This window comes from Nerophis ophidion, linkage group LG26 (assembly GCF_033978795.1).
Source record: "Nerophis ophidion isolate RoL-2023_Sa linkage group LG26, RoL_Noph_v1.0, whole genome shotgun sequence".
NCBI lineage: Eukaryota > Metazoa > Chordata > Actinopteri > Syngnathiformes > Syngnathidae > Nerophis > Nerophis ophidion.
The window spans coordinates 1,807,574-1,820,078 of NC_084636.1; the positions used below are offsets into that span (position 1 = coordinate 1,807,574).

Sequence of the window (12,505 nt, forward strand, 5' to 3'; positions counted from 1 at the left end):
CACAGTGTTGTCACCATGACAGGTGTGACACAGTGTTGTCACCATGACAGGTGTGACACAGTGTTGTCACCATGACAGGTGTGACACAGTGTTGTCACCATGACAGGTGTGACACAGTGTTGTCACCAAGACAGGTGTGACACAGTGTTGTCACCATGACAGGTGTGACACAGTGTTGTCACCATGACGGGTGTGACACAGTGTTGTCACCATGACGGGTGTGACACAGTGTTGTCACCATGACGGGTGTGACACAGTGTTGTCACCATGACGGGTGTGACACAGTGTTGTCACCATGACGGGTGTGACACAGTGTTTTCACCATGACGGGTGTGACACAGTGTTTTCACCATGACGGGTGTGACACAGTGTTGTCACCATGACGGGTGTGACACAGTGTTGTCACCATGACGGGTGTGACACAGTGTTGTCACCATGACGGGTGTGACACAGTGTTGTCACCATGACGGGTGTGACACAGTGTTGTCACCATGACGGGTGTGACACAGTGTTGTCACCATGACGGGTGTGACACAGTGTTGTCACCATGACGGGTGTGACACAGTGTTGTCACCATGACGGGTGTGACACAGTGTTTTCACCATGACGGGTGTGACACAGTGTTGTCACCATGACGGGTGTGACACAGTGTTGTCACCATGACGGGTGTGACACAGTGTTGTCACCATGACGGGTGTGACACAGTGTTGTCACCATGACGGGTGTGACACAGTGTTGTCACCATGACGGGTGTGACACAGTGTTGTCACCATGACGGGTGTGACACAGTGTTGTCACCATGACGGGTGTGACACAGTGTTGTCACCATGACGGGTGTGACACAGTGTTGTCACCATGACGGGTGTGACACAGTGTTGTCACTATGACGGGTGTGACACAGTGTTGTCACCATGACGGGTGTGACACAGTGTTGTCACCATGACGGGTGTGACACAGTGTTGTCACCATGACGGGTGTGACAGTGTTGTCACTATGACGGGTGTGACACAGTGTTGTCACTATGACGGGTGTGACACAGTGTTGTCACTATGACGGGTGTGACACAGTGTTGTCACTATGACGGGTGTGACACAGTGTTGTCACTATGACTGGTGTGACACAGTGTTGTCACTATGACGGGTGTGACACAGTGTTGTCACTATGACGGGTGTGACACAGTGTTGTCACTATGACGGGTGTGACACAGTGTTGTCACTATGACGGGTGTGACACAGTGTTGTCACTATGACGGGTGTGACACAGTGTTGTCACCATGACGGGTGTGACACAGTGTTGTCACCATGACGGGTGTGACACAGTGTTGTCACCATGACGGGTGTGACACAGTGTTGTCACCATGACGGGTGTGACACAGTGTTGTCACCATGACGGGTGTGACACAGTGTTGTCACCATGACGGGTGTGACACAGTGTTGTCACCATGACGGGTGTGACACAGTGTTGTCACCATGACGGGTGTGACACAGTGTTGTCACCATGACAGGTGTGACACAGTGTTGTCACCATGACAGGTGTGACACAGTGTTGTCACCATGACAGGTGTGACACAGTGTTGTCACCATGACAGGTGTGACACAGTGTTGTCACCATGACAGGTGTGACACAGTGTTGTCACCATGACAGGTGTGACACAGTGTTGTCACCATGACAGGTGTGACACAGTGTTGTCACCATGACAGGTGTGACACAGTGTTGTCACCATGACAGGTGTGACACAGTGTTGTCACCATGACAGGTGTGACACAGTGTTGTCACCATGACAGGTGTGACACAGTGTTGTCACCATGACAGAAAATACATGGGTACGGCTAGTAGCTACTATTAGCAAACAAATTCACTTACCAACTCGGCTTAATATCTCAACATCGACACACTCTTTCGTCACAACGCGGCCCTGATGGTCGGCACCTATAAGTTTACAATTAGTTGTAAAATGTTGGACAGTTGTTTTTACGATATGCAGGCAAACGACAACTTTAAAACATAGCGGCTTGAGATGTCCCAGACCTAGCCGAGTAGTGCAAGAATGATCTCTGGGATCACTAGCGCCCTCTACCACCAGGAGGCTGGAGAACAGGTGCCTCACACAGTGCGTCTTCGCAGCTGTTTTATGATTGCCCAGCACAAGAAATAGGTTACACACTTACAGTTGTTGACAAAATACACTGTACATTATATACCTCAGCTAACTAAACTATGGAAATGTATAATATCATTCATATAGCAACATTGTCTCACTGCACAGCAGACAGCAGTTAGCCGAGTCATTGCCATGGTGACGGGGAGGCTCAGCTGGCTCTTCTCAGTATGTGAACGGCAAATGTGAAAATTCAGCAATTTTGAATAAAAATAATCTAAAACTGGTGAAGTTATGGAAAATAACTTTATAGTATAATCACTGGATACATATAACAATAATTTTTTACTTTTTTCTTTTTACATTTTTTTACTTTCCATGATGGCACTTGAGGCCCTGCCTCACCTGACTGCACGTCACTGACAGTACTATAATTACATTGATATTTTTTACTGTCACAAAATCTTTTTTTAAAATGAATAATATGTTTATAAAGTCAGTAAATATGTCCCTGGACACATGAGGTTTTTTTAATATAATCAATGTATGATCCTGTAACTACTTGGTATCGCATCCATACCTAAATGTGTGGTATCATCCAAAACTAATGTCAAGTATCAAAGAAGAGAAGAATAAGTGATTGTTACATTTTAACAGAAGTGTAGATAGAACATGTTCAAGCAGAAAACAGCGCGACACCTACCCTTTACATCAGTATTTTTTCACCATATTATTATTGGTTTATTAGGTATTATATTTTATTGTATGATCCTGTAACTACTTGGTGTCGGATCCATACCTAAATGTGTGGTATCATCCAAAACTAATGTCAAGTATCAAAGAAGAGAAGAATAAGTGATTGTTACATTTTAACAGAAGTGTAGATAGAACATGTTCAAGCAGAAAACAGCGCGACACCTACCCTTTACATCAGTATTTTTTCACCATATTATTATTGGTTTATTAGGTATTATATTTTATTGTATGATCCTGTAACTACTTGGTATTGGATCCATACCTAAATGTGTGGTATCATCCAAAACTAATGTCAAGTATCAAAGAAGAGAAGAATAAGTGATTATTACATTTTAACAGAAGTGTGGATAGAACATGTTACAACTGAAAATAAGCAGATATTAACAGTAAATGAACAAGTAGATAATAATCATTTTTTACAGTTTGTCCCTCATAATAGGTGTATAAATGACACAATATGTTACTGCAGACTAATTAGGAGTCTTTGTTGGTTTACTTACTACTAAAAGACAAGTTGTCTAGTATGTTGACTATTTTATTTAAGGACTAAATGACAATAATAAACATATGTTTCATGTACACTAAGTTTTTTTTTTCAAATAAAGGCAAAAATGCCATTTTGTTGTGGTCCCAAGTAAAGACATACATGTTGGTACCAGGACAACCATAGAAGACACCCAGAAAATGAAGCTGTCCTAGTACTTGAGTCCACATGTAGTAAGCAGGTGTGTGTTGTCTTGTCTTTGTGGTTTAGTTAAAAGCCTTGGGCTTCCCAGAAGGCTTGGTCATCCAGGCGTACTTCGCCTGTGAGAAGAATGAAAACTTGGCCGCCAACTTCCTGTTGCAGCAAGCATGGGATGACGAGTAGTGGGCTCCGTACCACCAGGGGCCGCCAGAGCACATTTCCTTTCCTGACACGCGCCCCAACAGCACTGATGGACGCTTAGCCCTGCGGCGGCTACGTGAAGATGTTGGAGTTTTTTGTTTTTTTGCCTTCACTCTCCATCAGGCTTTGGTTAGTTTTGTGTGCAGATGATCCTTGCGATCTTTTCAATAAATGCTGACTTTGATTGATATTCCTGCAGTTGTTCCTCACTGAGCCCAAGTCCTTCAGGATATCACATATCGTGTTTGCCAACCATCTTTTTGACAGAAGTGCATGATTTAGGCTCCAAAAGACACAAGATTTCATGAATTGGCGAAAAAGAAAACATGTTTTCTTGCTGGTATCAGTCTGATATTGTAAATAAATACAAGACCAGTTCCACCGACACTGGTACTTTTTACTTGAATTTTTTCTATTTCTCAAACATGATTATAATCACAATAAAAAAGCTCAATACATTTGTTTGTAAACATTATATATATGTGTATATATATATATATATATATATATATATATATATATATATATATATATATATTATTTTTTTTTATATATAAAATATATTTATATAATATAAATAAAATATATATATATACGATTTTATACATACAATATATATAGATAGATCGATATACACACACACACAATGTATATAAGACAATGTAACAATTATGTATGTATATATATATATACACAAACACGCACACAATTTATATAAGACCACGTAACAAATATGTATGTATATATATATATATACATATACATATACACACACACAATTTATACATAAGACAATGTAACAGTTAAGGATGCACAAAATATTGGACTCTTTTTCATCCCTTTGTCATCCCAGTTTTAAATCACTTCATAACAACACTGCATACGGGTGTTTTTTTTTTTTTTTTTGCTTTATGCTATGTATTAACCAGGGTCCTTGGGCAAGACACTTTACCCACCTGCTCCGAATGCCACCCACACTCCTTTAAATGTGACTTTGATATTGGGTTTATCTATGTAAAGCGCTTTGAGTCACTAGAGAAAAGCGCTATATAAATATTATTCACTTCACTAATTCACTCTTAATGCATTATGACATATCAGTGCCGTTTAATGACTCAACATGCAATTTATACATATTGCTCCTTCAAGCTAGCTAATGTCGATCCAATACTGATATTGACCCCCATTTTAGACCAGTTGATCTGCCGTTTCTTTTTTGCGCTGCCCCCCTCTCCTTCGTGGAGAGGGGATGGGGGCACAGGTTTGGTGGCCATGGATGAAGCGCTGGCTGTCCAAAGTCGGGACCCGGGGTGGACCACTCGTCTGTGCATCTGTTGGGGACGTCTCTGCACTGCTGACCTGTCTCCACTCGGGATGGTCTCCTGCTGGCCCCACTATGGACTGGACTCACACTATTATGTTAGATCCACTATGGACTGGACTCACACTATTATGTTAGATCCACTATGGACTGGACTCACACTTTTATGTTAGATCCACTATGGACTGGACTCACACACTATTATGTTAGATCCACTATGGACTGGACTCACACTATTATGTTAGATCCACTATGGACTGGACTCTCACACTATTATGTTAGATCCACTATGGACTGGACTCTCACACTATTATGTTAGATCCACTATGGACTGGACTCTCACACTATTATGTTAGATCCACTATGGACTGGACTCTCACTATTATGTTAGATCCACTATGGACTGGACTCTCACACTATTATGTTAGATCCACTATGGACTGGACTCTCACTATTATGTTAGATCCACTACGGACTGGACTCTCACACTATTATGTTAGATCCACTATGGACTGGACTCTCACACTATTATGTTAGATCCACTATGGACTGGACTCTCACTATTATGTTAGATCCACTACGGACTGGACTCTCACACTATTATGTTAGATCCACTATGGACTGGACTCTCACACTATTATGTTAGATCCACTATGGACTGGACTCTCACTATTATGTTAGATCCACTATGGACTGGACTCACACACTATTATGTTAGATCCACTATGGACTGGACTCTCACACTATTATGTTAGATCCACTATGGACTGGACTCTCACACTATTATGTTAGATCCACTATGGACTAGACTCTCACTATTATGTTAGATCCACTATGGACTGGACTCTCACACTATTATGTTAGATCCACTATGGACTAGACTCTCACTATTATGTTAGATCCACTATGGACTGGACTCTCTCACTATTATGTTAGATCCACTATGGACTGGACTCTCACACTATTATGTTAGATCCACTATGGACTGGACTCACTATTATGTTAGATCCACTATAGACTAGACTCTCACTATTATGTTAGATCCACTATGGACTGGACTCTCACTATTATGTTAGATCCACTATGGACTGGACTCTCTCACTATTATGTTAGATCCACTATGGACTGGACTCTCACACTATTATGTTAGATCCACTATGGACTGGACTCACTATTATGTTAGATCCACTATAGACTAGACTCTCACTATTATGTTAGATCCACTATGGACTGGACTCTCACTATTATGTTAGATCCACTATGGACTGGACTCTCACTATTATGTTAGATCCACTATGGACTGGACTCTCACTATTATGTTAGATCCACTATGGACTGGACTCTCACACTATTATGTTAGATCCACTATGGACTGGACTCTCACTATTATGTTAGATCCACTATGGACTGGACTCTCACACTATTATGTTAGATCCACTATGGACTGGACTCTCACACTATTATGTTAGATCCAATATGGACTGGACTCTCACACTATTAAATTAGATCCACTATGGACTGGACTCTCACTATTATGTTAGATCCACTATGGACTGGACTCCCACACTATTATGTTAGATCCACTATGGACTGGACTCTCACACTATTATGTTAGATCCACTATGGACTGGACTCTCACACTATTATGTTAGATCCACTATGGACTGGACACTCACACTATTAAATTAGATCCACTATGGACTGGACTCTCACTATTATGTTAGATCCACTATGGACTGGACTCTCACACTATTAAATTAGATCCACTATGGACTGGACTCTCACTATTATGTTAGATCCACTATGGACTGGACTCTCACACTATTATGTTAGATCCACTATGGACTGGACTCTCACTATTATGTTAGATCCACTATGGACTGGACTCTCACACTCTTATGTTAGATCCACTATGGACTGGACTCTCACACTATTATGTTAGATCCACTATGGACTGGACTCTCTCACTATTATGTTAGATCCACTATGGACTGGACTCTCACTATTATGTTAGATCCACTATGGACTGGACTCTCACTATTATGTTAGATCCACTATGGACTGGACTCTCACACTATTATGTTAGATCCACTATGGACTGGACTCTCACTATTATGTTAGATCCACTATGGACTGGACTCTCACTATTATGTTAGATCCACTATGGACTGGACTCTCACACTATTATGTTAGATCCACTATGGACTGGACTCTCACACAATTATGTTAGATCCACTATGGACTGGACTCTCTCACTATTATGTTAGATCCACTATGGACTGGACTCTTACTATTATGTTAGATCCACTATGGACTGGACTCTCACACTATTATGTTAGATCCACTATGGACTGGACTCTCTCACTATTATGTTAGATCCACTATGGACTGGACTCTTACTATTATGTTAGATCCACTATGGACTGGACTCTCACACTATTATGTTAGATCCACTATAGACTGGACTCTCACTATTATGTTAGATCCACTATGGACTGGACTCTCACACTATTATGTTAGATCCACTATGGACTGGACTCTCACACTATTATGTTAGATCCACTATAGACTGGACTCTCACTATTATATTAGATCTACAATGGACTGGACTCTCTCACTATTATGTTAGATCCACTATGGACTAGACTCTCACTACTATGTTAGATCCACTATGGACTGGACTCTCACACTATTATGTTAGATCCACTATGGACTGGACTCTCACTATTATTTTAGATCCACTATGGACTGGACTCTCACACTATTATGTTAGATCCACTATGGACTGGACTCTCACTATTATGTTAGATCCACTATGGACTGGACTCTCACACTATTATGTTAGATCCACTATGGACTAGACTCTCACTACTATGTTAGATCCACTATGGACTGGACTCTCACTATTATGTTAGATCCACTATGGACTAGACTCTCACTATTATGTTAGATCCACTATGGACTGGACTCTCACTATTATGTTAGATCCACTATGGACTAGACTCTCACTATTACGTTAGATCCACTATGGACTGGACTCTCACTATTATGTTAGATCCACTATGGACTGGACTCTCACTATTATGTTAGATCCACTATGGACTAGACTCTCACTATTATGTTAGATGCACTATGGACTGGACTCTCACTATTATGTTAGATCCACTATGGACTGGACTCTCACTATTATGTTAGATCCACTATGGACTAGACTCTCACTATTATGTTAGATCCACTATGGACTGGACTCTCACACTATTATGTTAGATCCACTATGGACTGGACTCTCACTATTATGTTAGATGCACTATGGACTGGACTCTCACTATTATGTTGGATCCACTATGGACTGGACTCTCACTATTATGTTAGATCCACTGTGGACTGGACTCTCACACTATTATGTTAGATCCACTATGGACTGGACTCTCACACTATTATGTTAGATCCACTATGCACTGGACTCTCACTATTATGTTAGATCCTCTATGGACTGGACTCTCACACTATTATGTTAGATCCACTATGGACTGGACTCTCACGATTATGTTAGATCCACTATGGACTGGACTCTCACACTATTATGTTAGATCCACTGTGGACTGGACTCTCACACTATTATGTTAGATCCACTATGGACTGGACTCTCACACTATTATGTTAGATCCACTGTGGACTGGACTCTCACACTATTATGTTAGATCCACTATGGACTGGACTCTCACACTATTATGTTAGATCCACTATGGACTGGACTCTCACACTATTATGTTAGATCCACTATGGACTGGACTCTCTTAATATTACGCTAGATCCACACGACGTCCGTAGGACCGTAGCACCTGTCACCCAGGGAGGGGGGTCCCCACATCTGCGGTCCCCTCCAAGGTTTCTCATTGTCATCCCATTAGGTTGAGTTTTTCCTTGCCCTAATGTGGGATCTGAGCCCAGGATGTCGTTGTAGCTTGTGCAGCCCTTTGAGACACTGGTGATTTAGGGCTATATAAGTAAACATTGATTGATGGATTGATATACAGTGGGGCAAAAAAGTATTTAGTCAGCCAGCGATTGTGCAAGTTCTCCCACTTCAAATGATGACAGAGGTCTGTCATTTTCATCATAGGTACACTTTAACTGTGAGAGACAGAATGTGAAAAAAAATGCAGGAATTTTAAAGAATTTATTTGTAAATGATGGTGGAAAATAAGTATTTGGTCAACCATTCAAAGCTCTCACAGATGGAAGGAGGTTTTGGCTCAAAATCTCACGATACATGGCCCCATTCATTCTTTCCTTAACACGGATCAATCGTCCTGTCCCCTTAGCAGAAAAACAGCCCCAAAGCATGATGTTTCCACCCCCATGCTTCACAGTAGGTATGGTGTTCTTGGGATGCAACTCAGTATTCTTCTTCCTCCAAACACCACGAGTTGAGTTCATACCAACAAGTTTTATTTTGTTTTCATCTGACCACATGACATTCTCCCAATCCTCTGCTGTATCATCCATGTATCCATTTTGGTATGAACTCAACTGGTCGTGTTTGGAGGAAGAAGAATACTGAGTTGCATCCCAAGAACACCATACCTACTGTGAAGCATGGGGGTGGAAACATCATGCTTTGGAGCTGTTTTTCTGCTAAGGGGACAGGACGATTGATCCGTGTTAAGGAAAGAATGAATGGGGCCATGTATCGTGAGATTTGGAGCCAAAACCTCCTTCCATCAGTGAGAGCTTTGAATGGTTATTTTCCACCATATTTTACAAATAAATTATTTAAAATTCCTACAATGTGAATTCCTGGAATTTTTTTTCACATTCTGTCTCTCACAGTTGAAGTGTGCCTATGATGAAAATTACAGACCTCTGTCATCATTTGAAGTGGGAGAACTTGCACAATGGGTGGCTGTTGGAGCCACTATGGATTGAACTTTCACAGTATCATGTTAGACCCGCTCGACATCCATTGCTTTCGGTCCCCTAGAAGAGGTCTGAGGTCCTCTCCAAGGTTTCTCATAGTCAGCATTGTCACTGGCGTCCCACTGGATGTGAATTCTCCCTGCCCACTGGGTGTGAGTTTTCCTTGCCCTTTTGTGGGTTCTTCCGAGGATGTCGTAGTCGTAATGATTTGTGCAGTCCTTTGAGACATTTGTGATTTGGGGCTATATAAATAAACATTGATTGATTGATTGATTGACTAAATACTTCTTTACCCCACTATACTGCACCCCTGTTATCAAACTCGGCGAACTTCGTTGAGTTTACCCCCATCTAGCGGCCATGAGTAGAACTGCCGTGCTTTACCAGTCCGCAGCCGTGATATTGGCTGTGTAGTTTAACATGTTAATAGTACAACTAAGTCATAATTGTTGTGTGATATAGTATTTTTGTGATATAGTATTTTTGTAGTGAAAGAGTCATTGTATTCCGTAGCTCGACAGAAGAGATATAACAGCGAGGCTCTATGCCCAGGGCGGCCAGCAGGGGTCGTGGTTTCCCGGAGGAGGATGAGGAGGAGGCGGGGTAGGAGGATGTGGAGGAGGAGGAGGCGGGGTAGGAGGAGGAGGAGGAGGGTGGTGCGTTCCCGCAGCAACAGGGAAGATGGCAGCGCTCACATCTCTCAGCCAGGTAAAGACGCAGCCTTTCTCTTCCTTCCTCGCACAAGCGACGCCGAGTTGACGCCACATTGTTCCATGACCTCGCCGTGGTGTGGCTGGCTGTCAGGCCGCCACAGCGCAGCCAGCAGGCGGGGAGGTCTCGCCGCTCCGCCGGGGGAGACACAGGCCCGGTGCGGCACCGTTACGTAGCGGGCTCGCTAGCCTCGGAGCAGCCTTCCCGCCGCCCGGCACCTGCGGGGGTCGCCCCGTCAGCCTTCGGAAACCCGGATTGCAGACGCGGTGGCGGGGAAGCACCTGTGGAGGATATGTTATTAGTCCCGGGCGGCGGGAAGGGAGCTAATGTGCTTAGCATGCCGCGGCTAGCCTAGCATGGATCCTAGCGGCGGGCTGGAGGAGAGCAGGCTGATATCACGTCCGGATCACTTCATGCTCATGTCCCTCAACATCACATCATCTCTGCCCGTATCACTTCATCCTCATGTCCATTATCATCACATCATCTCTGACCGTATCACTTCATGCTCATGTCCCTTAACATCACATTATCTCTGCCCGTATCACTTCATGCTCATGTCCCTTAACATCACATCATCTCTGACCGTATCACTTCATGCTCATGTCCCTTAACATCACATCATCTCTGCCCGTATCACTTCATCCTCATGTCCATTATCATCACATCATCTCTGACCGTATCACTTCATGCTCATGTCCCTTAACATCACATTATCTCTGCCCGTATCACTTCATCCTCATGTCCATTATCATCACATCATCTCTGACCGTATCACTTCATGCTCATGTCCCTTAACATCACATTATCTCTGCCCGTATCACTTCATGCTCATGTCCCTTAACATCACATTATCTCTGCCCGTATCACTTCATGCTCATGTCCCTGGCTGATCTCACATCATGTCTGTCTGCCCGTATCACTTCATCCTCATGTCCCTGGCTGATATCACATCGTCTCTGCCCATATCACTTCATGCTCATGTCCCTTAACATCACATCATCTCTGCCCGTATCACTTCATCCTCATGTCCCTGGCTGATATCACGCCCAGATCACTTCATGCTCATGTCCCTCAACATCACATCATTTCTGCCCGTATCACTTCATCCTCATGTCCCTGGCTGATATCACATCATCTCTGCCCGTATCACTTCATGCTCATGTCCCTGGCTGATTTCACATCATCTCTGCCATGATCACTTCATGCTCATGTCCCTGGCTGATATCACATCATGTCTGTCTGCCCGGATCACTTCATGCTCATGTCCCCCAACATCACATCATTTCTGCCCGTATCACTTCATGCTCATGTCCCTGGCTGATATCACATCATCTTTGCCCGGATCACTTCATGCTCATGTCCCTGGCTGATTTCACATCATCTCTGCCATGATCACTTCATGCTCATGTCCCTTGCTGATATCACATCATGTCTGTCTGCCCGGATCACTTCATGCACATGTCCCTGGCTGATATTACGTCCGGATCACTTCATGCACACGTCCCTTAACATCACATACTCTCTGCCTGTATCACTTCATGCTCATGTCCCTGGCTGATATCACATCATCTCTGCCTGGATCACTTCATGCTCATGTCCCTTAACATCACATCATCTCTGCCCGTATCATTTCATGTTCATGTCCCTGGCTGATATTACATCATCTCTGCCCGGATCACTTCATGCTCATGTCCCTGGCTGATATCACATCATCTCTGCCTGGATCACTTCATGCTCATGTCCCTTAACATCACATCATCTCTGCCCGTATCATTTCATGTTCATGTCCCTGGCTGATATCACATCATCT

The 12,505-nt window shown here is 43.0% G+C and overlaps 2 protein-coding genes across 11 annotated transcripts in view; both read left to right on the forward strand.

Annotated features, from left to right (window-relative positions):
* The window catches only part of LOC133543750 (UV excision repair protein RAD23 homolog B-like), a 19,994-nt gene extending 16,064 nt beyond the window's left edge, over positions 1-3,930 (forward strand). Inside the window, exon 10 of the mRNA XM_061888519.1 lies at positions 3,609-3,930. Coding sequence (XP_061744503.1) covers positions 3,609-3,722 — 114 coding nt within the window. The 3' untranslated portion in view covers positions 3,723-3,930. The remainder of the gene's footprint in view (positions 1-3,608) is intronic.
* A 6,700-nt stretch (positions 3,931-10,630) lies between these two features.
* Positions 10,631-12,505, forward strand: part of eps15l1a (epidermal growth factor receptor pathway substrate 15-like 1a) — a 99,170-nt gene continuing 97,295 nt past the window's right edge. For all 10 annotated transcript variants that reach the window (XM_061888947.1, XM_061888949.1, XM_061888951.1 and 7 more), the window contains exon 1: positions 10,631-10,689. In XM_061888947.1, coding sequence (XP_061744931.1) covers positions 10,663-10,689 — 27 coding nt within the window. In that variant the 5' untranslated portion in view covers positions 10,631-10,662. The remainder of the gene's footprint in view (positions 10,690-12,505) is intronic.